This window comes from Aptenodytes patagonicus, chromosome 16, assembly GCF_965638725.1.
Source record: "Aptenodytes patagonicus chromosome 16, bAptPat1.pri.cur, whole genome shotgun sequence".
NCBI lineage: Eukaryota > Metazoa > Chordata > Aves > Sphenisciformes > Spheniscidae > Aptenodytes > Aptenodytes patagonicus.
The window spans coordinates 315,272-341,420 of record NC_134964.1 but is presented as its reverse complement, the minus strand read 5'-3'; the positions used below and the strand labels follow the sequence as shown (position 1 = coordinate 341,420).

Genomic DNA, 26,149 nt, shown 5'->3' with positions numbered 1-26,149 from the left:
GACAAAGACCGCCTCCCTCACCAGGCCGGGCCCCGCCCCGCCCCGCCCGCGGAGGGAAGATGGCGGCGCCCAGCGCGGCAGGGCTGGCCCGGAGGCTGCGGGCCTGGCTGCCCCGGTAAGCGGGGCCGGGGAAGAGGGCGGGCGCCTCGCCCGGAGACCCACAGCCAAGCGGTAGGGCGTTCCCCGGGCCGGGCCGGGCCGCACACAGGTTGGCTGTTTCCTGGGCTCGCGCGTGACGCCGCCGTGGTCTCGCGTGGGCGCCGGTGCAACAAGCGCCGGGGGCTGCCGCGGGGCTCGGAGAATCCGGCCTCTGCGCGTGGGGTCCGTCACGGGTGCGTGTGCTGACCCGCCGTGCCAGAGGGGCGAAGGGATCTTGGTGCCACCCTTGCTTCTCTCCAACACACGCCGAAGTGCCGCCGCCTCCTGCGCTGAACGTAAATAAAGCTCCCGTTTAGGATAGCGGTCCCACTCCCACGCACGCAGAATAACACTTATTCAAGCCACCCGCAACCTGGGACCTGACGGCGCCAGGCCTGTGGGCCATTCGGCCCGGGGGAGGCTCGTCCGTGGGTACAGGCAGGGTCTGGCAGGAAGGTGAGCTGAGCAAGGCCTCGAGCTGCAGCACAGTCCCTTCGGACCCGTCCCTTTGGCGTGGGGGTTGCCCGATAGTTTTGCAGCAAAAACTGTGGGCCTGGTTGTTGATTGGCGCCTCTGGCTCTGCTGCAGTAGAGAAGCGTCGATGGAGAGGAAGGCAGAGATGCCTCTCAAGTCTAACGTGTTGTTCTGAGATGTGTTCACATCTGTCCACATCCCCTCCATGACATATCGTGTGCATCAATTTACAACCCTCCTCGTCTTGTTCTTTGCAGGCTGTCGCAGGTGAGAGGGAGTCGCTACAACCCCAGTTTCTTAGAGCCAGAAGTGAACAAGGAATTGTATCAGAAACCTTGGGAGGAGCTGTCTGAGGAGGAAAGGGAAAAACTGGAGCTTAAGGCTGTTCAACCCATAAAAGCTGCTCCTCCCACTGTTTCCAGCTCTGTGTTCAGTGACCCTATGATCAGGTCAGAGAAAGCATCATCTTCTCCTGTTACAGCTAGGTCCCATGGAGCCAAAATGCTTGGGAGCTGTGCTGTCCTCCTCAGGCTTCGCTTGCTGTGCTGCGCGTTGCCTTCTGTTACAGCACAATCCCTTTATTTGGGTTAATCTTTTCCCACAAAGCCAGTCCATTGACTGACAGTGATTGGAGATAATTACAGCACATGTAGCAGCACCCAGACTTAACCATGGGAACAACACAAGGGGGGGAGCTTATTTCTGTGCGTGATAAAATCAGAATTTAAATCAGATCACATCTGGCTTTGTGTTTACAGTAAATTCACCAATATGATGATGAAGGATGGAAATAAAGTGCTGGCCAGAAGCCTCATGGCTCAGGTGAGAACTCATGTTTCTTTTCACTATTATGTTAAAACAATACAAAATGGAAGGCTGGGATGTCAAGCCCACTGGAATTAGGAATTACTGCAACTCAGGTCATCTCTGCGGTCTTAACGCATTTCCCTCTGCACACACAGTACTCTCACCATTGTTTACCTGATCAGACGTACATTTTGTACAAGCCCCAACCTCATTCAGTTCAGAGACCAGGTGGTGATAGCTTAATGGAGAACGTTCTCTTTCCACTCTTCAGTGTCTCTTGGACCATATGTAGAATCATAGAATCATTTAGGTTGGAAAAGACCCTTAAGATCATTGAGTCCAACTGTTAACCTAACACTAGCAAGTCCACCACTAAACCATAAACTCAGAATATACCCTTAAAAGCATAATTTTCTCAAAAGATCTTCCTTCCAGCTCTCTTTCATGCCTTATCTTCTGTATAATTTGCCAATGAAGTCTCACAAATGTGTCACCTACATGACACATGTAGCTTTGACCCCTGCTCTGACGTACAGTAACTGGTATTAGCTGGTGGTCCCATCTGGTGTGTTCCAGCCCTTGAAACAGGGACACACATTGCCCAAATGTTCCCCAAGTAAATGCTGATTCCTTGTGACAGAAAAACAGGCAGGGTCTGGGCCCTTGAGTCCAGGCTTTGGAGGGGAGGATGCTTAGTGCACACAGACGTGTATTCGTGGCTCCGCTTTGTCCCTGCCCTCCCTTGGCTCCTGGCCCAGGTCTGTGCTGCTTGGCCTCCTTGCCCCAAATGCAGTGTCCAATAAAGAGACTGAAGAGCTGGAAGAGGGTGAAGTAAAACTTAAGAGACTCCCCGACTGGCCTGTTGCCTACAGGGCTAGAAAACCAGCTGCAGGCTCAAGTGAAAATGGGGTGCTTGTAAAAGTGATGTAACTTCATGGAGTGGGATAATCCATCTGCTCTGCCTGTCTTCTTGTCTTTATCCCAAGACTCTAGAGGCCATTAAGAGGAAGCAGCTGGAGAAGTACCACAAAGCTCCAGAAGATGAGAAGGAGACAATTGAGTGCAACCCTTATGTCATTTTCCACCAGGCTCTGAAAAACTGCCAGCCCATCATTGGGCTCAGCAGCATCACAAAAGGAGGCAAAACCTACCAGGTGAAAGAGGGGGGGCCTGGGAGCACATCTGGTCGGGAGAGAATTAAGCTAGGGAAGCAGATGAACTGGTTTCCACCCCTTCAGCTCAAGCTTTCCACTCCTTGGAAAGAGAGCCACTTTGCAGTCTGGATTAAAACAGCACCTAAGAAACTGTCCGAGATCAGGCCCCCAGCCTGTGAGCATGGTAATTCCCCTGTCAGCAGCGGTCTCTGCTTCTCTGACTAGATAAGAAGAGGAGTACACAGCAAATGTTGTCCGAGGAAACAGAGATCAGTGACAGGCAGCAAAAGAATTGGCAGTCCTGGGACTACCAGTCCCATCCTCCCTGCTGCATCATGTTGCTTGGGTAGAGGCCCCAAAGCCCTGGGGAGGGTCAGCTTAGCAGAAAAAGTCAACTAGATACAGTGTGATATTTGAAACACGAGCAGAACCTGTCTCTAAGTATGGGCTCTGCAACACTTGAGACCTGATGGAGAAATGAGATGTGGAGGCATATCTCTGTCATTCAGTGCAGGGGAGTGGTGACCACCTCCTGCTTCTGCTAGCACAAACCAGCCTGGATCCAGTTCCCAAATAGGCCAGAAGTCCTTACAAAGGCCAGCGTCTGCCAGCAGTACCCAAGGCTGATCAGAATTTCCATTTTGGTAGCAATGGCCAGTTTCTATGGACAGAGGAGGTGAATTGGCAGAGATCAGCTGTTGGGAGCTGGTCTTACTGCAGACAGCAGCATGCTGTCAGTGGAGTCTCAGCACGGTGTAAATCTGCACATGTCCAGCTGGACCTGTATGACTGCTGGAGAAGAGCAGGTTACTGCACCCTCGCAGTGCGATAACTGTTACGGTTTAAACCTTTCCCAGGTCCCAGTCCCTCTGAAGGACAATCGGAAGCGCTTCCTGGCCATGAAGTGGTTAATCACCGAGTGCAGGGAGAACAAGAACCGTCGGATGCTGATGCCCGAGAAGCTCTCCCAGGAGCTGCTCCAGGCCTTCAACAACGAAGGGCCCATCATCAAGAAGAAGCACGTGCTGCACAAGATGGCAGAGGCCAACCGGGCTTACGCCCACTTCCGCTGGTGGTAGGGACTCTGTGCATGGGACATGATGCCACCAGCCCTGTGGCCTGGAGAGCAGAGCCCCAGGGCCGCCTGCCTGGGAGAAGCTGGGGAGAAGAGGGAAGAGTGGAAGATCCCTTCCAGACGGCTTCTGAACTAAGCCAGGGACAGCCCATCCGATGACCACAAAGTTAATTTCCTTTGTGCTTGTTTGGATGGGGGAAGGGGGAATCTGAAAGAGTTACCAACCCCTGTACAGATGCTCTAATTATTTCATAATCACGTCCCTGTGAAGAGAAGCCTTAGATGTTTTTCTTAGAGCAATGCTGTACAAAATAATCTTCCACTTACCTGTTTCCTGGGGACTTCTAAGTCTCTGCTCCTGTAATCAGCAATGTTTTCGGCTGCACAGCTAAGAGCAGAGCTGGATTTTTTTCCATACCATAACCAGCCTTAGCGTGATTGATACAAAATGCAATGAAAGGCCCTTTTCGATTTTTGGTTCTGGTCATCAGCAACATTGTCTGCACAGATTTGATGGGAATGTTAACAGAAAAAATAAAACCAGTTTTATGGGGAAGGTTTCTTGATTCCAAACCTTTGTTGCTTGAATCTCACACTGCTCTTTCCAGCTACCCTGGTTGTGTAAAGCCACGCTGACACCCTACACCGGAGGAGAAAATGAATATCACAGCCTTAATGCTTCAGTCAGGAACAACTTTTAAGTATTTTTCATAGCTCAGCAGCTGCGTAGAGAGAAAGCAGGGCACATGTTAGTGGAAAACGTTTATTAGAAAAAAACCTTCAATAGACTATTTAGTTTCCTTTCTTCCTCTCCCATTCTTATAAGAAACATACCATAGTTGAAACTCGCTAAATTTTGAAACAATGTGACAGTTATTGTATAAAACTTATAAAACCTGTTGGTAGCTACGTGTGCTCAGGGACCTGTCCTGCTGCAAGCTGCCCTGTGGCAGGTATTGGTGGCTTGTGACCCGTGGGGGAGACTGTGTGCATGCAGGTGCAGCCAGTGTGCTGGAAGGAGTCTGGGAAAAATAGCACTTGGTTGAGCTGTTTGTGAGGCCACACGACGTGTGTTTTCTGTGACTCATCCCAGAGAACCACGTACAACCTGAGCTGTGAAAGAATTCCCCTCTGCCTCCTTCAGCTCCGCTGGCTCTTGGGTGAAGCCAAAATGCTCTCAGCCTAAACTGTGCTTTCCTTAACACCCATATAAACTGCTGGTTTGAGTTAGAAGCCTTCCTTGCCCTTTGCTGGCAGCAGCCCCGTATTAGACAAAATCAGTGGGAGAACGTGCTGGGTTAAATGTGCCCTGCCCTTCCCACCTCTCCAAACCTCCAAAGTCAGGCTAGCACCAGCTGCAGCTTGATAGTTACGTGCCCAGAGGCTCTAGCCAGTATAAATCCTATTTACAGGAAGCGCTAGAAAAACATTAACGTGAAAAGAAATTCAAACTTGGTATGAAGCTTGCTGGTGAAAGTGCTGGGGACATCTCTCCACCTCTGCTGTAGAGAGGTTAATCCGCCACTTCGCTATAATAGTATTTCTGGGCAGCGTCCGTCATCTTCCAGTCAGCAGCCCGAAACTCGATGATCTCCAGCAGCAGGAGCTGGGACAGGGAGCTGAGCCCCTCCTGCAGAAGGAAGCCATCTCGGAGGAGGGAGAAGAGCTCATCCATCCGCTGGGAGTTCATCTTCTCCAGCTGCTCACCGATGCGATGGAGCTGTAGGACCAAGCAGTCCACCTTCAGAAGGAAGAGAAGAAGATGGCTGAGTACAAAGGAATGGAGAGCTTTGGCACATCTCTGTGGAGGTCGCCATCAGTCACTTATGTACCAACTCATCCTGTTCCCTCTATTCTGGATTTCCAACAGGCGACAGTTCTACTTCCAAGTCGCTGTGATCCAGGAGGCAGGAGAAGCTGAATGTCTCTTCTGCCAAAAGCATTGGAGAAGCATATCCTGAATTCCCCTGTCTCTCAGACAAAATTGTCAGAGAAATGCACCTGCGACAGGTGGAAAAATGTTAATTTCCTGCAGGATGTCCAAGAGATGATGGCAAGGCTAAAGTCAAAGCTAGAGCAAGGAGGTGCCTCCAAGAACAGAGGGAAGTGGTTGGAACGTGTGCTAAAGCTCTTAGAAAGTCTGGTGATTTACAGGAAACAAGGGCACTAACTGGGTCTTTGGAGAAGGGGAGAAAGTCAATGGGCTGCAGGGGTGGGAGGGTTGTGCTAAGATGGAAAAAAACCCAAAAGGGCCCATCCAAGGGCCCCTACATATTACAGGAACCCCTTGCCTGAGGGGCGATTCAGCCATGCCCCACGCAGGTTGCTGCACACCCACATGTGTGCAAAGCTCCAGCTCCAGAAGAGCCTTCTCCAGCCTGCTAGGGTCTGGCACAGCATCAACTGCAGGCCCGGGCAGGTGAGCGGCAGCTATGCAAAGCATTGCACAGCATGTTCCGGGACCTTCAGGGACACAGAGCCATTCTGCACACCTACTGTCACTGCAGCTATCTGCCATCACCTCCCATGGCTGTGATGCCTCAGCAGGTCAGTGTGACAGCTGCTTTTCCAGATGTCTGGCAGCCAGGGCTGCTGGAAAAGCAGCTGGTTTCAGTGAAAACAGAGGAGAGTCATTGTCTGCGTTTTTCCTCACATGACAGGAGGTGAACCTGCGTAACACTGACAGCCCCTGCTTTGAGGGACAGCCGGGCTGCTGGGTCTCCAGCGACGACACTTGGGCAATAGGGAGAAAAGCTGCCCTGAGGGAGGACGTGTGGCCTGGGCCAGGGAGTCACAACGAGCACCTTCATCCTGCTTCCTTCTGGGCTGCAAACCCTCCTGCCAGCGGGTCTCCTTCAGCACATACTGGGGAGGCAGCTTTCCTCTGCACCAGGATGCAGAGACTGCATTCCCCTGGGCTGTGCTTTTTGCTGGTCCTTGGCAAGACAAGAGGTGCATTAGCAGCCCTCTTCCCTGCACTCACCTCTTCTTCCTTCTGCAGGCTGTCGGGCTGTGCCAGCCGGAACAGACAGTCGTAAACAGGGTTCACCAGAGCCATCATGGGCATGTTGTTCACCTGTAAGGAGGCAGGAGCCATCGTCAGCTTGGGGCCAGAAAGGGAGGAGTTTGCAGCTATTTTAAATAGTCGTTCCCTTGCTGCTCTTCAAAGGAGAAGGGAGCAGAATTTAGTTGTACTGTCAAATGCCGTATTGGTGGGATTTACATAGGAGACCAGACGTTTGAGTCTCCAGGAGCCAGAGAAGCTGAACAAATGATGTAAAAAACATCTATTTTTAAATGTAAGCAGGTAGTCATGGGAAATACACTTGTTGCAACAGCATTTTTCCTGCCTGCAGCTCTCCTTGCATCATTTTTACATCTACTCCAAGCAGTAATCCAAGTACACACTGCAGTGAAGGATTGCAGACAAACTCCGTCAGTATGTGGGCTAGAAATGATGTGAGCACCCACAGGTCCCCCTGGGAACTCATAGCAACTAAACTAGTTCAATCTGGGACATTTGAGAGCAGGCAAATCAGGGGATGTCAAACACCAGGTACAAAATGAGGAAGCTCAGACTTTGTGACTGTTCCCAGAGATGGCTCTGGCTCTCCAAGCCTGTTTGCCTGCCTGTAGGTAGCACCAGCCCCGGCAGCATCCTCATGCTGAGAACCGGCTCTGGCCCCCACTGCTGAGCCACGGCCCCGGGGCGCCGTACAACACCCATCTGACACTCCTGCCCTGGTGTCTTTGGACACCCAGACCCTTCTGGCACCCCTAGGCAGCAGCAGCCAGGTGCTCCTGCTCTGGCTCCTTACTCTCAGGTAGTCGAAGATGTTGCAGATGAAGGTGACGAAGCAGATCCACGCCTGGAGTGAGCGGGTGCGCAGCTCCTCCCTGTCCTTGTACTCCTGCTGCAGCCGGTTCAGCAGGCTCCTCCGGAAGACGCTCTGGCCGACTTGTTTGCTCTCTGCCTACGAGTCCACAAAAGCAGGATGGAGGGATGAAATGGGGGTGTGAGAGGGGCAGGGGGATGCTGCTACTTGGGTGATGCAGGACCACGCAGATACCCTCCTGCAATTCGCCCAGAGAGGCAGGAAAGCTGCAACTAACTGTGCTCACCAGCTGCTCGTGTGGATGCTGCCACTGCATGGGGCAAGCGGCAGAAGAGGAAAGCTGGCTGAGGGGTCAGAGCGCAAGGCTGGGGCGAAGCCTCTCCTGGGCCAGCCTAGGGACAACCTGCACAGCTTAAGTGTTTCACTGTCCAGACATGAGGAGCTCTCACCTGGATGATGGTGTAGCAGATGCGCCCTGCCTCCTTGCTGAACACACAGTCTTTGAGGGACTGGTCCACTATAATATTGGCCACTTTCTCCAGGTCCACATTGCTGGGGTCTGCAGAGAGGAGAAACACTGTCAGGACCCAGCACCCTTTGTGCCCTGCTTGCTTTGGCGTACCTGGAAAGGAACCAAGGTCAGCGCAGGGCCTGGTACAAACATGTTATATGGTGCAAAACCTCATGCTCACTCCCACATCAAGAGTCACAGCTCCTCTTGCACACCAGCTGCTTTGGAGATACTATCTCCAATGGTGCACGGTCCTCCCAGGCTGAAGACACAGCCATCATGATGGGAAAGCGATGGAGGAAAGCAGGTAATATGGGGAAGCAAGAAGTTGATCTGAATCTGAAATTCCAGCTCTGCTTCAAAGTTGGGTTAACGGGAGCCAGATGTGCAAAATCCTGCTGGGCTTTGAATAGAGCCGTGACCGGTGAACAGGAGACCCTGGGGGCCGGGAAGATGAGATGACCCTGCAGCGGGGAGGGGCAGAGAGCAGAACTAGGCACTGGAGAGGGGTGAGAGGCCAAATCTGGTGAGAGATGCTGGGTTAGAGCAGGAGAAGAGGGTACCCTGAAATCAGGGAAAACCACAAAGATGAGAACGAGGAGCTGAGTTTGAACAGCCACACCATTAAACATTGGGGAGAAGGTGAGAGGGGACAAGAAGAGGCAGGGAGCAAAGACCTTCCCAGAGAAGATTCATGCCAGTAGCACTCAGTCAGGGATGAACAGCATCTATAAAACAGCTTTTCTACACTTAGCAATTAGTGTTCCTTAAAGGGGTCCAAGCATCCAGCCTCATCTACCAGCCAAGCAGCACATGGCAGAGGAGCTCGTAAAAAGCCTGCTGACCTTTGAGGGCTGTTTTCAGCAGCTTCTGAGTCTCGCTGTCAAATGACTGTATTTTATACTCTTCTTTTCCCGTTTCCCCCATGACTGGCTTCGTCCAAAGGCAAGAGTCAGGTCAACGGATGGGCTAGTGACAGTCCCTGGGGAAAGAGCACATGGAGCTTAGTTGGACAGAGAGGCAGACCTTCACCTCGCCATTTGGCAAATCCCATCTAGTGCTGGATCACAGGCTGTTATCCTGACAGCCCCCCACCCCAAGGAAACTCATCTGTTATTAGGGCACCCAACTCTGGCCCTAGATCTGAGCAAAGCCTCACTCCCACATCTTTTTAAGACTTGCTTCCTACCAGCCTATGATAGCACTTCATCTTCAGAGCCTTTACATTTTTCTGATGCGTTTCAGTCTGTTGATCTGCAGGTTCAAAGTGGACAGCACACCAAAGCAGCCCCAAAATATACTGACCTCCCCTCTGAAGGCTTCCCTGTGGCTATATGACAGGGAAGCACACACAAGAGCACCCCATGAAGCTGCTCCCTTGTGCCTTTGAAACACCAATTCAGCTGGTTTCACACAAAAGCCTGGGAAGAATCAAACCAGCACCTAAGCATCCAATGCACACTCGCCAGAGCGAGCAGAGCACCTCTCCTGTGCTGGAGCCAGGCTCCCTCCACTCCCAGCAAGACACGGCAAGCTCTGCAGCCAAATGCCCAACAGCAACAGCTCCCGTCTCATCCCCCTGCAGTCAAGCACAGCTCTCTGCAGTACCAATGGTGCTCCTAAATAGTCTCTAGATTAATTTTCTTCTGCTTCGTGATACAACAAAGACAGCAAGAGGGTACGGCATGGCACAGAGAGGAAGAGCTTTTTTTGATACGCACACGAGATGATCTGCTGGATACAGAATGCCGAGCTGGCCAAACCCACAGCACAAACAGGAGAAGGCAATCAGCCAAATTAGTTTTGCCAGCTCGTCAAAATTCCTGAGCCATTACTCACGCCTCTCTGCAAGCAGGTCCCTACCAAGGTTAAAGCCAAAGAGTCCATCGCCCTTTAGAGGCATGGGATACATATCACGGGCAGCCCGACCCCTCGGACACACCACTTGCCATGAAGCCATGGCACAACACGTAATAACTCAGAGCAGAGAGCAGAGCTCGCTGGTGGGTAGAGGCTCTGCTCTCCTCGCCTGCCTCTCCGGGAGGCCGAGGGCAGACCTTGCCCCACGGGGGTGACAACCTGCTCACGCTGCTCTCGCAGCCGAAGCTCTCACCTGCGCAGGGTTACCTGCCCCGAGACCTGCACAGAGGTTTCTTTCCCAGATGGATTCACAAGAAGCTGGGTGCCCTCTGTGCTGTGTCTGGTTGGCAAACGCCTTCCCATCCGACCTCTCCTCCTTCTGCACTGTCTCTCTCCCTCTGTATCTGTACTCACGCCATTCTGCACTGCCAGTGGAGTGGCCCAAGCTTGCCAGCAGCCAGCAGCATGTGGAAGGAACCTGGCGAGAGCTCAGCGCCGCACACAGTGAAGCAGGAAGCACCCGAGCCCGTCTGGCAGCGTCTCTGCCACCACCGCCCAGCGCCTGTCCCGGAGCATCCTTCCCCACAGCTCCCTGGGGATGAGCATGGCTGCTTTGAACTGCTGTGCCAAATAACCCTGCCCGGAGCAAACCCACAGCGTGTGAGCGTAAAACCAGCCAGGCCTCGTCTGCACTGGAGATCCTGCTGCCAGGACCACCTTGCCTGAAGGGATGGTGGCAGTGGGTGACACCGGGCACAGCATCACCCGTGGGTACCAATTCCTCCTCTGCAAGTGGTTCCCACTAGACAAGCTGTCTCGGGGACCAACGTGGTCGGGGTTAGTGTCCTCGATCTGCCAGTGATCAGCCGGCCCGTGTGCCAGGGCCCTACCCTGCGGGGGTCATACCTGGCAGGATGGGCTGGACACGCCCCGACCATCGCAAGGGGAGGGAGAAGAGCAGCGAGTCTCCTCTGCCGCCTCTGAGCATCTGCCCGTGGCCGCTATCAGCCGCCCGGGACTCCCGTCCCATCCCCGCCGAGGCGCACGTGGAACCCCCAGGGCCGAGACGCCTCCCGCCCGGGGCACCTGGGCCACCGCAGCCCCCCGGGAACCCCCGCTGCTGCCTCGCCTCGCCCCAGCCCCGCGGGGGAGCCGCTCCGCGGGCGGCACATGCCGAAGAGCCCCCGGGACGGCGGCAACGGCAGATCCTGGGGAAACCAGCCCCCCGCAGTGTCCCCGGGCAGGGCAGGGGGAGCCGGGCGCAGCCCAACCGACCTGCCGGCCGCCCCCGCTGGATCCTCCGGCCGTCGGGGCATCGCCGGAGCGTCCCGGGCCCCGCCGCCCCAGCCCCGCTCCCTCCCGGCACGGCCCAGGTTTCCTCTTAGGTCATTTCCTCGCCCGAGCCGGGGGAGGGACGGGACGGACCGGGGCGGGAGAGCAGCGGCAGCCGCCGCAGCGCCACCGCCTGCGAGCGCCGGGCCACGGCGGCCCGCGGGTCTGATTCCCGGCGCCCCCAGCTCCCCCCCGGGCACGGGCGCCTGCTCCCCCGGGCATCCCCGGGAAGCCCCCCAGGCACGGCTGGCTGCCTCCCGGCTCCCCCGGGCATCCCCACCTGCACCCCGGGCCCTGCCAGGCACAGCCGGCTGCTCCGCTCCCCGGCGGCTCCCCCCGCCGCCGGTTTGAAGGCAGCACTTAACCCCTCCGCCCCCCCCCCTCGGGCCTCCCCCGCCCAACACCGGCCGGGCTCTCCCGGCGAGACCTGCACCGCGCTGCCGCTCTCCAAGTGAAAACTGTGTTTATTCCGCCCCCCCCTCCAGGCCAGGGCAGGCTGCAGCCGAGCGGCATAAAAAAATCTGTAGAAAAAAAATTGGGAAAGGGGAGATGCACTAAACCAAATCACTGCAACAAGAGCTGAGTGAGGTATAACATACTTCACATTTTTCCTCTAAACTCCCAAACATTTTACAGGGGAAGACCCCTCAGGGGTTGAAGCCTTTGCAGCATTTAGAGGACAGCAAAGCAGCCAGGCAGCTGCTGAAACCAGAGAACAGCCTCAGGAAACACAGAATGAGCAATTTGGGAACATTTTCTGCAGCACTGTGTGGCCTGGCTAGATACAAAGCCTGAACTCATCCACACCACGGGTGTGTGGCTCGGGACCAGCCACCGTGGCCCTGACAGTCCCTCGGGCACAGCGGTGGGACCAGGCTACAGAAACCCCCTCACCTGATCCCCCTTGGTGCAGTTCTCAACAGCGATACCCAAAGCATCACCCCACATTGCAGAGGGGATGGGACAGCCCTGCCTGATGGTGATGAGCACCCAGGAGCAAGCGATGGGAAGGGAAAACCATATGGCTCCTGCCACCCCACACTCTGGGCTCTGATTATCCTCCCTTTTGGGCAGCAGGAGGGCCCCAGCAGCCTTGCAGGGTCCAGCTGAGCATACGCTCTAGGAGGAAAGGAATAAACAAACTGCAGCCAGATATGACCGTAACAAAATGTTTAATGTACCTTTTCTCAAAGGTAGGCACGTGTTGTGCGCATTGTGCTCGGATGCTTTCAGACAACAGCAGCTGCAAAAGATCCACTCAGGCAACACAGCAAAATGCTGCAGAGAATTACAGTTCTACATCACAAGAGAAACTTAAACCCAAATTAAATACAATCTATTCCAAGCCCGACTGTAAAACATTAATTTCTTTTAAAAATTGATGCTCTGCAGCTCTCGATGAGCATCCTGAGAATAGGACTGTCCTAGAAACTCGGCGAGCCAGCCCGCGCTGCAGGAAACTCTTCATCACAGAACTTGTGTGTCAATGTTCTCCCATCCGACACCAGCTAAGAGCAATGGTGGATCCCCTAACAACCACAGTGCAACTCGTCTTGAACGCTTTGCCTGCTAAAGTGCTTTTGGACATTCTGATGGTAAAAGGCACTAGAAGAAAACAAACGCAATTGCTGAGCAGCTTGTGAGGTGAATTTCAGGCAACACAAATCCCCACTGATAGGATTACATCAGAGTGAAATCCCAGACACCCCAACGGGCAAACTCCAGCACCGTCTCACAGCGAGTCACTCACCACATTGAGTCACTTGAAACTGAACTGGCGTGCACAGTTTCCGAGAGCAAATCTGTTCCAGCGTATGGGAGAACAAGATGACTACAGATCTCTCCCATCTCCTGCTCCTCTAATTCTAGGACATTTAGCTTCAAACAGCGTGTTTTGCCAGAGCAGCATCAGAAATAAAACCTGTCCTCCTAGTGCTTTGCACTAAACCAGTCTCATTCCCAAAGAGAAAACAATATTCCTGTTACAGTCCTTTCCCCAGCAGCGATTCCCAGTTAGCAAAGTGCATGTCGGAAATTTATGAGACAGATGCTGCTGACCAAAGGTGAGTGATGAAGTGTCTCTTAGGTGCAACTTCTAATATTGTATAGCCGGGGTTGTCACTTCTTTCTCCTTTACTCACTAGAAGACCAGCTGCCTTTATGGGCCGATAATATTTATGACTAACAGCCCAAAGGGATATATAAACCAGGCTGCATGCCAAAGCCCTCCGACCAGGGAGTGTCTATTCCACAGCCTGGGCCAGACTGGCACAACAACTTCAACTCTGACTTTGCCATCTGTTGGATGGAGGCAAGCTCATTTAATGCAGAGTGGAGAAAAAAAGTATCCCAGAGAGAAAAAGCTGCTCTATACTCTCCACTGCTGCCCTCTCTACAGAGCAGCCAAGTTGCTGCTAAAGCTGTTTGCCTGCATCACCTCAAGCTCCATAGCACACTTGAACATCATCTTAGCAGAGCACACAGTTTTCTGTTCTTTATTCTTTGCCACTGTGGCAACCAAAGCAACTCACCCCCTATTTCAGAGATTGCAATTCCCACTGCCGAGTTCCTAACCATTTTCCCTCTATTCTGTGCAGTTTAACAGCAGCTCTTTGACATAAAATGGAAAACAAGAGTCTTGTAATGTTTAGACAGGATGGATGAGTCCCGATTTCCTATGGAAGCCTAGGTCGGCACAGAAAATTTTCTACTGTGGCCAGTCCTGTCCCTGCTAACCATGACAGCATTCCTCTCTACCAGCAGCCAAAAGACAGTAACAACCCCAACCTGTTTATGTCTGTTTTGAAATGAGACATTTCTCTCCCTCAGAAGGATGCCATGAGGTTAAGTTCATTACTGGTTATGATGTCTTTCCAAGAACAACTGATGAACAATAAAAAAAGGCAAAATATTGTTAGGATTTTTGGGAAATCTCAGAAGAGCCTAAATAACACAGAAAAACGCCAATAGGATTGAGACACTTTGAGAAACTTTCCTCCACATTCTTTGCATTTTCTCATCTAAGCAAAACTGCCCATTTTTAGAGTACATGCAGCTAACACCCCCTCCTCTTTGAGGCTCATATATTAGCCTCCTGCCTGACACTCACACTGCTCAGTGAATTTAATTCTATGTAGCTCTCAAAGTCACCTGCAGTGAAACAGCCACTTCACACTCCAAGATCTTAAACCACAGCAGACACAAAGTTATTTCGCCTGGGCTTGCAAGGAATCTCTCTAGATATCTCAGCCACCAGTGAAACAGCTGCTCTTTAAAAACAGCCTCTCACAATAGTTCAGGATAAGTGAGCAATGCTGATATGCTCAAAATCACCAGGAGAAGTTGCGTCAACAGAATGGAATTGGTCACGCTGGAATTTGGCCAGGCCATTTGGGATTAACACCCTGAATATTGCAAAAGAGCCACGAAAAGCTCTGCCCACGAAAAGCTCTGCGTTAAGAGAAGAACCATCAAACCATCCTCTAAATAACTGCAGTGCTCTGCCCTATCCACCACTTGCCAGATGACTAACATGCTTTTGTATCAAAGCAGCTCTTCCTCGTAAGTCTGCCTTCCACACACTGGTCCAACCACACCCTGCTCAGCTTGAAAAAACAGAGAATAAAAGAGGAGGAAGAAAGTAATTTTCCTCTTTTCCCCTGTAATGTAAATCAGTTGTTGGTTGGTTGTTTTTGGGTTTCTTTTAACCATTCATAAAACCTTTGAAACTCCAGAAAAACACTTCTCCAGCTCTAATTCAATCATTCTTTTCTTGTCAAACACATGCTAAGCCAACCCATTCCGATCTGATGTTCAGTCCTCTCACTTCAGGTAATCTTGTCAAAACATTTTCATCTGTTAGCACCACTGCAGGACTGAGGTTCAGAAATGTTTTGAGGCCACTACAGAAATACTTACTAGAAACATTCAAAGGTGGTATTAAAAAAGAAAGATATTTACTAGTTTCCACAGGACTTTTCCTTCATTATTCCAACTTAGACTAAATATTTCTAAAACTCTATACAGCATTTGTTTACTCACTGCATTGAAGCAAAGAACCCTGAAGTAAGAATTGGGTTTGTGCATTGAATCCCTTTAGAGCGGGGTTCTTAATCTGCAGGTCTACTTGTTAAAAGCGTGACTGAGGCAATGCCAAACCCTAAGAGATGTATGGCAAGACACGCAGGAAGAAAAATGGGCACTTAGGATACAATCAAACTCTCCAGAGTTAAAGGAAGAGCGAGGTTGGGTCAGCATGATCCACTAGAAGATTCTGTGTTTAAGGTAGCTGAGAACGCGCAGCCAGCAAGTGATAATCAAGAAGCAGCATCTGGCAGCAAAGGAAACCTGAGGTTCTATGCACACTAAAGAGGTTTTAACTGACTTCACAACAGCAGGACAGAGCTACCTGTGCAACACGGAGAAAGATTATGGTGCAAACAGTAGGCCATAGAGCAAGGAAATAAAGCTGTGCAGATGCAGTGGTAGGAAGTGATGTTACGTTGGTTAAGCAGCACTAGCTAGGCCAGGATCCCTCTGTGGTCCAGGGCACACACAGGAATTCACCCACTTTATCAGGTGCCTTTCAGAGCAGTCTCTGCTAGGTAGTTGCCTGCTTGGTTCCCCTCTCCCCCCACTAAACGTGGGCTGATATTAGAGGAGACAGAGTAAAAAAGCGCTCAGTTGAACAGCTTCCAGCAAAGCAGTTCAGTGTCTTCAGCAGAACTGCAGTCACCTTCTCCTTCTGCTTGGTCCTAGGAGGTGATTTCCTACAGGCTGGTGGAGCTCTGGGAGCTCTGACATTTCCAACATACTCATGACAGAGCAAAGCCATCAGTTTTCCCTCCTCCAGGAGAACACCAGGTAGCCATACACGTGCCCCTTTCAGCATTCCTTCCTCATAGTGCTATCGGTGTTCTTCAGGGTACACAAGAGGCTGCAGAACAGTTCATACCAAAAGAAGACAAGGCCAGTAGAGACAGCAGCCTTCAGCAAGCTGGGCGAAAGGCCCTTAAAGAATCCACCTGGGCCCTCCTCTCGCATGATCTGTCTTACGCAGTCCAGGAGACCCCTATATATCCGTACCTAGGAGAGAAATGGTGAAACGGTTAAACAAGAAAACTCCAGGACAACTTACCTGGAAAAGAACACAGAGATCCCCAAACTATACCACAGAAACGTAATCTAGACGTGCAGCCTGGAGATGCCTTTCTGGCTATTATTATAACTAACTGAAAGTTTCAGAGAGCCAGTTTGTAGAGAGTGGGGTAGAGGCAAAGTACATATTTTGCATCAGCAGTGGCTTATGCAGATTGAATGGCCATAAAATCTTTATGCTACACCAGCATGTATTATTTATGGTACAAGTTTGTGAAGTAATTATTTCAGATTGTGCTGCTACTGTTTTCCATCCCCTTCACTCTCTAAGGAGGGACAACTTTTCAGTTTTCTGACAGAAAGAATACACAGCTACAGCACTTAGAAGTCTCCAAATTAGCTATCTGCATGTCATCGTGTCACACTGTGAAGGTTTAACACCTTGTGATGCATCAATGCTAAGAACAAATTGTGTACCTCACTGGAAGAGGAAAAGCATCCAATGCAATGGGTTAAGACTTCAAATTCCTATCCCAGAGTTTCTCAGGTACAGACTGATTTGCTTCTCAGATCCAAGGAATTTGAAGGAAAAAAAAAAAATTTCCACATTTCACAGAAGAAGAGAGACAGTTCCTTGAAAGGTCTGTATTTGTCTTACAGTGTACTTTGAGGTGGTAAGGATGGTGCTAAAGAACACCAGAAGTATTTAATTCACTTTAAATTTCAGGATGTTCTGTACATAAGACACATGTTGAGCACTTGGTGCCCATTCCTTGTGTCAAAATATTAATTGCAGAAAAGGATCCTGACAGACAGGCGATCCCAGCGTAAAGCTAGTATCATCTGCTAGTCCTGAATCACAAATACCAAGCTGCAACCAGAAAAGTAAAGTAAATCGAAACCCCTTTGCCTGCCCAACTCATCCCCAGCTCTGAGACAGCCAACCTGATGGAGGTGGATGAGAAGGTAGAGCACAGGTATGTTGGACAATGTCATAAAATTAACCCAGTTTATTCATGTAGCTATTCCCATTATTAAGTGAGACCAGTGCTCAGCTCCCAGAAGTTCCCTGGGAGCTCCCAACCCAAATACGAACACAACAGGTACCACTGGTGAATCATCACTGCATTCTGGTGATGACTGGCTCTGGATTGTCTTGATGCAAATCCATACTTATGAAAATCAGTCAATTCAAACATTCCTCACCTGCCCAAAGGCTGCCCGGGCATGCTCAAAGCCACCCACTTGCAGTCGTTTTTTGAACAGGTCAAAAGGGTAAGTGAGGGTTTTGCTGATGATTCCGGCGCAGCTGCCACAAACAAGGTTTTTAACGTTGCCTGAGAAGCAGAAAGGGGAGAGGATAGCGGGGAAGGAAAAAAGAGGATTAGCAAGGAGTTCTGATTAAAGATCATGAGAGGTAAGTTAAAATCACTTTTCACAAGAAGTAAGGCCAAAAAAGCCCTTTAAAGTTACATCACCTCTTCTGCATAGCTTGGGCCACAGAACCTCAATCTGTATTTTCTGTATCAGGCTCGCAATTTCCGTTGGAGCCAGAGTGTAACAGTTCACCTTGGTTCATTACACTGATTTATGCTTTTGCTCGTGCCAAGTGGCATTGCACAAAAAAACCCCAGTCACCACAGAACCTGCCACTAGTGGATGGAAAAGTTTTCATGCCCCCCAGTAAAAGCCTGGTCACTGGAAAGCTTGAACTCCTGATTGCTCATATTGACTTATTCTGGATTGGAATAAGTCACAAGTTGACACTGCCTGATGATTTCAGAGGCTTGCGGGAAATGAGTTTTGTGATATTAGACTTTTTCCTGACAAACATGAGTTCCCAGCACAAAACCACCATCAGCCTCTGCCATCTAAAAATAAATATGCAGACGTGATATTGAAAAGTCTAGTTCCTCTGTTGAAGAAATTCCATTGAGGAACAAAAACACGCTGATGCTGCATACACTCTCTCTCAGGTAGGCACTAGTATCTAGAACTGTCAAGGTGACCAGGTCGCATCAGGATGAGGTTCTCTTATAACAGAGCTAGAAATCAACATAAAAATATCAAATCAAGAGCTTGGCAGTTTTAAATTAGGCTAAATGAATCCTCTTCTGTAACAACTGTGCTGGAATCTGCAGACAGATTTCCTGAGGAAATTCAAGAGTCCTGTCCCCACAGCACTAATGAAACAGAGAAAGATTATGCCAGCACTGTCTTCCCACAGTATGAGTAATGTGACACAGCTCAAGAAAGAGTACCCTGGCCTGTGACACTTACTTTCCCATCCATCCACATTTCCATCATGGTTATTCCATAACTGGAGCTGTTTGTAAACTTCACTGTACTTACTCGTACAGTCCACTGACTATTATCTGCTGCTGTTGTTTCACGTGGACACCAGTGATACAGCCAGGAGCAGACTGAGGACTATCAAGGACTATGGGGCCCTGAGAGCAGCAGTAAGGGACTCTGGAGCGCAGGTAGTTTTTCCATCAATCCTCCCGGTCAAAGGGAAGGGGTTTGAAAGGGCCAGTCGAATCTGGCAAATCAAAGATGGTTACAGGACTGGTGCCACAGCCAGGGGTTTGGCTACTTAGACCACAGGACTCGCTTTGAGAAACCTGGTCTACTGGGGGCTGATGGGGGTCCAGCTGTCAGAGAAGGGGAAGAGCACCTTCAGTCATAGGCTGGCCAAGCTGGTGAAGAGGGCTTTAAACTAAAGTTGCCGGGGGAGGGGAACCTCAATCCATCCTGCTCCTACCAGTTTGATGCCAGGGCCTGGAGAAGGAACACAGGTCAGCAGAAGAGCACCTGAAGAGCAGCACAAAGGAACTCCGGCCAGTAAGACAGCTTCATCGGGGGCCCAACTTAAATGCCTCTATGCAAACGCATGTAGCATGGGGAATAAACAAGAGAAGTTAAGAGATGTGTGCACGCCTGCAGGGCTACGACCTTATTGGCATCACGGAGACGTGGTGGGATGGCTCCTATGATTGGAGTGTTGGAATGGAAGGATACAGGCTCTTTAGGAAGGACAGGCAGGGGAGACGAGGAGGGGGTGTCGCCCTCTATGTCAATGACCAGCTGGAGTGCATGGAGCTCTGCCTGGGGATGGATGAGGAGCCGACCGAGAGCTTATGGGTCAGGATTAAAGGGAGGGCAGGGACAGGTGACATTACAGTGGGGGCCTGCTACAGGCCACCCAACCAGGAAGACCAAGTGGATGAGGCCCTCTATAGACAGATAGGAGCACCCTCATGTTCATAACCCCTGGTCCTCATGAGGGACTTCAACCACCCCAACATCTGTTGGAGGGACAACATGGCAGGGTGTAAACACTCCAGGAGGTTCCTGGAATGCGTTGATGATAACTTCCTTCTCCAAGTGGTAGAGGAGCCAACAAGGAGAGGTGCTATGCTGGACCTTGTTCTCACCAACAAGGAGGGGCTGGTGGGGAATGTGAAGCTCAAGGGCAGCCTGAGCTGCAGTGACCATGAAATGGTGGAGTTCAAGATCCTTAGGGCACCAAGGAGGGCGCACAGCAAGCTCGCTACACTGGACTTCAGGAGAGCAGACTTTGGCCTCTTCAGGGATCTGCTTGGTAGACTACCATGGGATAAAGCCCTGGAGGGAAGAGGGGCCCAAGAAAGCTGGGTAATATTCAAGGATCACCTCCTTCAAGCTCAGGAGTGATGCATCCCAACAAAGAGGAAGTCAGGCAAAAACGCCAGGAGGCCTGCATGGATGAACAAGGAGCTCCTGGACAAACTCAAACACAAAAGGGAAGGCTACAGAGGGTGGAAGCAAGGGCAGGTAGCCTGGGAGGAATACGGAGAAATTGTCTGAGCAGCCAGGGATCAGGTTAGGAAAGCTAAAGCCCTGATAGAATTAAATCTGGCCGGGGACATCAAGGGCAACAAGAAAAGCTTCTATAGGTACGTCGAGGATAAAAGGAAGACAAGGGAAAATGTGGGCCCCCTCCAGAGGGAAACGAGAGACCTGGTTACCCGGGATATGGAGAAGGCGGAGGTACTCAATGACTTTTTTGGCTCAGTCTTCACCGGCAAGTGCTCGAGCCACACCACCCAAGTCACAGAAGGCAAAGGCAGGGACTGGGAGAATGAAGAATTGCCCATTGTAGGAGAAGATCAGGTTCGAGACCATCTAAGGAACCTGAAGGTGCACAAGTCCATGGGACCTGATGAAATGCATCCGTCGGTCCCGAGGGAACTGACACATGAAGTTGCTAAGCCACTATCCATCATATTTGAGAAGTCATAGCAGTCCAGTGAAGTTCCCACTGACTGGAGAAGGGGAAACATAACCCCCATTTTTAAAAAGGGAAAAAAGGAAGACCTGGGGAGCTACAGGCCAGTCAGTCTCACCTCTGTGCCCAGCAAGATCATGGAGCAGATCCTCCTGGAAACTATGCTAAGGCACATGGAAAATAAGGAGGTGATTGGTGACAGCCAACATGGCTTCACTAAGGGCAAATCATGCCTGACAAATTTGGTGGCCTTCTACGACAGGGTTACAGCATTGGTGGATAAAGGAAGAGCAACTGACATCATCTACCTGGACTTGTGCAAAGCATTTGACACTGTCCTGCACGACATCCTTGTCTCTAAATTGGAGAGACATGGATTTGATGGATGGACCACCCAGTGGATAAGGAATTGGCTGGATGGTTGCATTCAAAGAGTTGCGGTCAATGTTTAACATCTTTGTTGGTGACATGGACAGTGGGATAGAGTGCACCCTCAGCAAGTTTGCCGATGACACCAAGCTGTGTGGTGCAGTCAACACACTGGAGGGAAGGGATGCCATCCAGAGGGACCTTGACAGGCTTGAGAGGTGGGCCTGTGCGAACCTCGCGAAGTTCAACGAGGCCAAGCGCAAGGTCCTGCACATGGGTCGGGGCAATCCCAAGCACAAATACAGGCTGGGCAGAGAATGGACTGAGAGCAGCCCTGAGGAGAAGGACCTGGGGGTGTTGGTTGAGAAGCTCAACATGAGCCAGCAATGTGTGCTTGCAGCCCAGAAAGCCAACCATATCCTAGGCAGCATCAAAAGAAGCGTGACCAGCAGGTCGAGGGAGGTGATTGTCCCCCTCTACTCCGCTCTCATGAGACCCCACCTGGGGTACTGAGTCCAGCTCTGGGACCCCCAACATAAGAAGGACATGGACCTGTTGGAGCGAGTCCAGAGGAGGGCTACGAAGATGATCAGAGGGCTGGAGCACCTCCCCTATGAAGACAGGCTGAGAGAGTTGGGGTTGTTCAGCCTGGAGAAAAGAAGGCTCCGGGGAGACCTTATAGCAGCCTTCCAGTACCTGAAAGGGGCCTACAAGAAAGCTGGAGAGGGACTTTTACAAGGGCGTGTAGTGATAGGACAAGGGGTAGTGGCTTTAAATTGGAAGAGGGTAGATTTAGATTAGATATAAGGAAGAAATTCTTCACTATGAGGGTGGTGAGGCACTGGCACAGGTTGCCCAGAGAAGTTGTGGATGCCCCATCCCTGGAAGTGTTCAAGGTCAGGTTGGATGGGGCTTTGAGCAACCTGGTCTAGTGGAAGGTGTCCCTGCCCATGGCAAGGGGGTTGGAACCAGATGATCTTTAAGGTACCTTCCAAACCAAACCATCCTATGATTCTACTTTCACAATATCTGTGCAGAGCTAAGAATGAGAGATGAGAAAGTGAGGTACTTTTCAGATGTTGCATCAAAAAGGGTGATAGGACAGAAAACTGAGCTTATGTCAGTCTCCCAAACTAGCATTCATCCTCTCTTTCTCTCCAGATTGCAGACATCACTCTCCCAAGTGCCTACCTCCCTTCTTTCCTTCAGCTGGAATCACCCATTCAAAAAACTGTTGCAGGATGTTGTAGGAGGAGAACTGGAGACCAGCATACGGAAAGATAGCAATGATTGTGGGGGTCAAACCTCTATAGAAAGTCCGAGGCCCTTCTGTCTGGTACATAGTCACCACTGCATGGCGAAGGTTGCGATAGACCTAGACAATAAAGAAGAGGCTGACTCTCTAGTGAAACAGGCTTAAACACAGCAAACCAAAGGTCAGGTTATTTCCCAGTAATCCAGTAATGAGGATAGGAATTTCCCGCTGCCCAAAATACAATAGACTGATTTTCAGCACAAAGCAATGAACAAAGTGATTTTGCGCATCTTCACACTGTATTCTCAGCTAAGCCCTTGTGACTCTTCTAAGTAAGCTGACAACCTAAACCTACCTCTGAGCCACAAGAGACTAACTGAACGAACGACCGTTAGCTCTGCACTGAAAGGCCTGGGCTGACATTGTATCCCACATCCAAGCTGTGCTTCTGATGGGAAGAAACAAGGCACAGAGCTGAGAGCTGTGGCCTGAGACCACTCGCATCATAGACATGATTATTTTTCTCGTAACAGCTCTGCTTGCTCCTGCAACAGAATTCATATAATATAGCCTGCAGTAGAATCACAATATAAGTAAAAAACCAGAAATGGCTCTGATACAAACCCATATGAGTCTAGGTATTACAGACCTAATTAGCACGGAGACCAGTTCTTGCACAAATAAGAACATGAAACACAAGTGAAAGGTGACTGGTTTCAAGTATCATCCCCATCATTATCTAAACATGACTCTGTGCAAGTGAAAAGTTTCAAACACGCAATGTTCAACAGACTGGGGAGTATATTCTATAAATGGCCAACAGCTGAAATGAAAATTGAGTTATCCTGTTAAGGACAGTTTCTCCTTTCTGGATCACCTGTCAGGAGTCAAACACAATCAGGAGCAGCAAAACATAATTAAGCAAGCTGTGTCAACAGCACAGAGGATAACTTGGCAACAGTGCAAACATTGCCCAATAACAGCACCTGTTCCTTTACGCTAACCCACAGACTGTTATGTACTTTTCAAACCTCCTGTATTCATACACATGAAATATTGCTACTGCTATGGATGATAATTCCAAGCATTAATCCTCAACCATACCTTAGGCTCACCCTGAGCAGCAAAGCGGGTGCGTAGTGTGTCAACAGGTTGAACTGCAACAGTGGCTGTACAAGCAGCCAGTCCACCGCAGACGAAGTGCACAAAGGAATCGCGGGCATTGTATGAGGTGACGTTGTGCACCAGTTTTGTCAAGCTTTCAAACGCCATGAACTTACAGAAACAAACATACACAGGTCAAGGAGTCAATCCTTATCACTGACACGGATCTCCCACTCCTCCCTCATTTCACCAAAAGAGCTCTACCCACCGCTTGTAGCCACTTTCTCTCTCTGTCCTTGAAAAGTCCTCCCCAACTTGCAACCTGTTGGAGCATGTGCTCAAAGAATACCTTGTAAAAATCACTGAGCAGCCCGGGGAATGCTTGGGATAATCTGATCTCTGACACTGCTGCTAAATCTTGCATTTAGAATTGTGAAAAACTAATTTTAATGCTCTATGTATCCTGAAGAGTATTTGCTATATTTCAGATACGCTGCCCATTATTCTTTCAACCACTGCTCATAAAACATGTTGTTAATATTTACAAATTAAGCATAATAATGCTGTGTAAAATGCCATCATCAGCTTCACTGATTTTTTTTTTACTAACAAGCTGTTAGGGCGGCAGCGTGAACCAAAGCAAAAAACTACACAGGCTTAGAACATGAGCACCTAAGCCAAGTGTCAGGAACAAACAGGACTTGTCTATGACACCAGGTACAGACAGAACTCAGTTTGCTCTAGCTGTACTCCAGGCTGGCCAGGCAAGTTCAGCAAGCTCAGGAAGATTAACTTAGGAATTATACATCAGCGTTATACAACTACACATCTTTGAGACTGGAGCTGGCTTGCATCAGTATGGTTTAAACCTGGACCTTTCTGCATCTGCCCATGCAGCCAGCCTGAAGAGAAGCAAAGCAGAGTCCTATGTATGTACACTGGGCCTGGTTGATGTCTGGTCACCTCACCTGAACAGCTCCGTAGCCAACTGAAAGGAACTGAGCAGGAACATGGCCCTTCCAGAAGGCTACCAACCCCTCTTCCTGGAAGATGCACTGTACAGCTTGCAAGATGCCATGATACTTAGCCCCTGGGTTTCTGGAGGAGAGCTGCTCGATCTGAAGCTGGAGGAAAATAGGTTCAAGTGTCCAATTCAGGAATTCACAACCCTCACAGCCAACCAATGCTAAGAGATGACATTCTGCCTTCCCACTGAATCACATCTAGAACTGACTACGATATAGTTTATGTAGGGCTCTAAAAGAATAAAAACATGCATGCAACACAAAGGGAATCAGTAGGGACGATGGTGAAATTCAGTTAGATAGCAGAGATCATTTGGGAAAACAGAGAAAGAGAACAAGCTATGAAAAACACAATATCCCCTTCAAACACACAAGTTAAGTTACATAAACAGAAGTGGTGGACACAAGATAGCCCTACTACCTTGCATAACCTGTATACAATGTAGGTGAGGGCTGACGAGCAGATTTAATGTGCTCTGGTTGCACAAGTGACCTGTTAATCCAGGCCAAGATCAGCTCTGCTCTGTAACAGGCTCTTTCACCCCCCTGTCCCCAGGCATGCCATGAGGAATGTACCTGAAAGCGGATCTTGATGACATCCAAGGGGCTGACAAGGACCCGAGTGACCAAGCCAGATGCTGATCCTGCTGCAGCCGCTTCCACCGTGGAGACGCACTTGGCCTCAGGGTCGTAGCCGACCATGCCTGCCTGGTGTCCCCACAGCCTGGGCAGTGGGACAGGGTGCCCTAGTGAGCCCTCCCCACTCCTTCCCACACCAAGGTTCTATAGCCTCACCCCACAGCCCCCCTCCCCCCCCATCCCAAAGCTTCCCCTCACCCCAAAGGCCCACAGACCCCTTTCCTCTCCTCGATTCCCTTCCTCACTCCAAGGGCCACACGGTCCCCCCTCATCACAATCCCCACCCCCCATCACCCCGCAGCAGCCTCCCCTCTCCCCGCGGGCCCCATAGCTCCCCCTGCCCCGCGGTAGGCACCGGAGTGGGGATACGGAGCCAAACCCCGGGCGGGGCCGCCGGCTGGTGGCCGTCCGTGGCCCAGGGCGGCGGTGCGCGGCCACGGCCGCCTCCCTGCCATGGGCCCCGCCGGGGCGCCTCACCCGGCTGCCGCCGGCTCCTCCGCTCCGCACTGCGCCTGCGCGCCGCGGGGGGCGCTGGGAAATGTAGTCCAGCGGCCCTGCCCCGTCGGCCCCGCCCGGGCGAGCGCGATTTCCGAAATGGAGAGGGCTCGGCTCCAAGCTTCTGTGCTTCTAAAAGCAACGCCTGCACAAAGGACCCTGCACTCCAGCAGCTCCCGTGCTGCGGCTTTGCTGGATCAGGCGGCCGACAGTAAAATAAGCTGGGATTTCGGCTTTTTTTGCAGTCTACCACCAGTTTTGCCGACCCACATGCCAAAGCTGGCAAGTGGGAAACACCCAGGAAGAAACGACTTGCTTACAGTAGTTCTTCCACCATGGCCTTAGCCTTGACATTATACAATCACAGTAGCAACAAACGTTTTTCTTCCCTCTATAAAGCACAAGGAAAGGAAGTTTTTCTAAACTTTTCAGTAGATACCCAAGGTATGAATAGCACACAATTTTGAGCAACATGTTCTGTTACAGCATTACAAAAAAGCCAAGAGCTCCGAACCACACTGCAAATCATTTCTACATTGACTTTACTGGCACAAATGAAAAATAAAGAACTAATCGTGGGAATATCCAGGCATTTCTGAGCAACCACAAACTCCTTGACTACATCTGTATTTGAGCATAATAACTAAGAGCAACTGTAAAAAACAAGCCAAACCCTCATGTTGGTGGGCCTTCTCCTATTGTATATTA

General features: G+C 50.6%; 3 protein-coding genes across 6 annotated transcripts; 1 reads left to right on the top strand and 2 right to left on the bottom strand.

Annotated features, from left to right (window-relative positions):
- Positions 1 to 53: 53 nt before the first annotated feature.
- Positions 54 to 4,208, top strand: MRPS7 (mitochondrial ribosomal protein S7). The gene is made up of 5 exons (XM_076353425.1): positions 54 to 115; positions 870 to 1,061; positions 1,371 to 1,434; positions 2,406 to 2,573; positions 3,431 to 4,208. The coding sequence occupies exons 1-5, from the start codon at positions 60 to 62 to the stop codon at positions 3,650 to 3,652; spliced, it is 702 nt and encodes a 233-aa protein (XP_076209540.1). The 5' UTR covers positions 54 to 59; the 3' UTR covers positions 3,653 to 4,208.
- Positions 4,209 to 4,397: 189 nt separating this feature from the next.
- MIF4GD (MIF4G domain containing) lies at positions 4,398 to 8,922 on the bottom strand. Its single transcript, XM_076354209.1, has 5 exons — positions 8,841 to 8,922; positions 7,934 to 8,043; positions 7,467 to 7,622; positions 6,632 to 6,724; positions 4,398 to 5,389 (listed from the first exon to the last, which is right to left on the bottom strand). The coding sequence occupies exons 1-5, from the start codon at positions 8,920 to 8,922 to the stop codon at positions 5,162 to 5,164; spliced, it is 669 nt and encodes a 222-aa protein (XP_076210324.1). The 3' UTR covers positions 4,398 to 5,161.
- A 21-nt stretch (positions 8,923 to 8,943) lies between these two features.
- SLC25A19 (solute carrier family 25 member 19) lies at positions 8,944 to 25,429 on the bottom strand. 4 transcript variants are annotated; one of them, XR_012996653.1, is made up of 8 exons: positions 25,302 to 25,397; positions 24,884 to 25,031; positions 24,251 to 24,406; positions 23,283 to 23,453; positions 22,115 to 22,298; positions 17,491 to 17,621; positions 15,596 to 16,272; positions 8,944 to 8,977 (listed from the first exon to the last, which is right to left on the bottom strand). XR_012996653.1 is itself a non-coding variant. In XM_076354207.1 (7 exons), the coding sequence occupies exons 2-7, from the start codon at positions 25,007 to 25,009 to the stop codon at positions 16,072 to 16,074; spliced, it is 969 nt and encodes a 322-aa protein (XP_076210322.1). In that variant the 5' UTR covers positions 25,010 to 25,031; positions 25,424 to 25,429; the 3' UTR covers positions 12,343 to 16,071. The 4 variants fall into 4 exon arrangements, 3 of the variants coding, with proteins under 3 accessions (XP_076210322.1, XP_076210321.1, XP_076210323.1); XM_076354207.1 differs by lacking the exons at positions 8,944 to 8,977; positions 25,302 to 25,397 and adding an exon at positions 25,424 to 25,429 and having other exon boundaries at positions 12,343 to 16,272; XM_076354206.1 differs by lacking the exon at positions 8,944 to 8,977 and having other exon boundaries at positions 12,343 to 16,272.
- Positions 25,430 to 26,149: the final 720 nt, after the last annotated feature.

Coding starts and splice junctions, on each gene's coding strand:
- MRPS7 (XM_076353425.1), top strand. CDS start 60: ATGGCGGCGCCCAGCGCGGCAGGGCTGGCCCGGAGGCTGCGGGCCTGG. Junction 116..869: donor CTGCGGGCCTGGCTGCCCCG/GTAAGCGGGGCC, acceptor TGTTCTTTGCAG/GCTGTCGCAGGTGAGAGGGA. Junction 1,435..2,405: donor CCAGAAGCCTCATGGCTCAG/GTGAGAACTCAT, acceptor CTTTATCCCAAG/ACTCTAGAGGCCATTAAGAG.
- MIF4GD (XM_076354209.1), bottom strand. CDS start 8,922: ATGGGGGAAACGGGAAAAGAAGAGTATAAAATACAGTCATTTGACAGC. Junction 7,623..7,933: donor TCTGCTACACCATCATCCAG/GTGAGAGCTCCT, acceptor GTGGACTCGTAG/GCAGAGAGCAAACAAGTCGG. Junction 6,725..7,466: donor ACATCTTCGACTACCTGAGA/GTAAGGAGCCAG, acceptor GCCTCCTTACAG/GTGAACAACATGCCCATGAT.
- SLC25A19 (XM_076354207.1), bottom strand. CDS start 25,009: ATGGTCGGCTACGACCCTGAGGCCAAGTGCGTCTCCACGGTGGAAGCG. Junction 24,407..24,883: donor TCATCAAGATCCGCTTTCAG/GTACATTCCTCA, acceptor ATTTTCCTCCAG/CTTCAGATCGAGCAGCTCTC. Junction 22,299..23,282: donor CTGCTCAGGGTGAGCCTAAG/GTATGGTTGAGG, acceptor TTTATTGTCTAG/GTCTATCGCAACCTTCGCCA.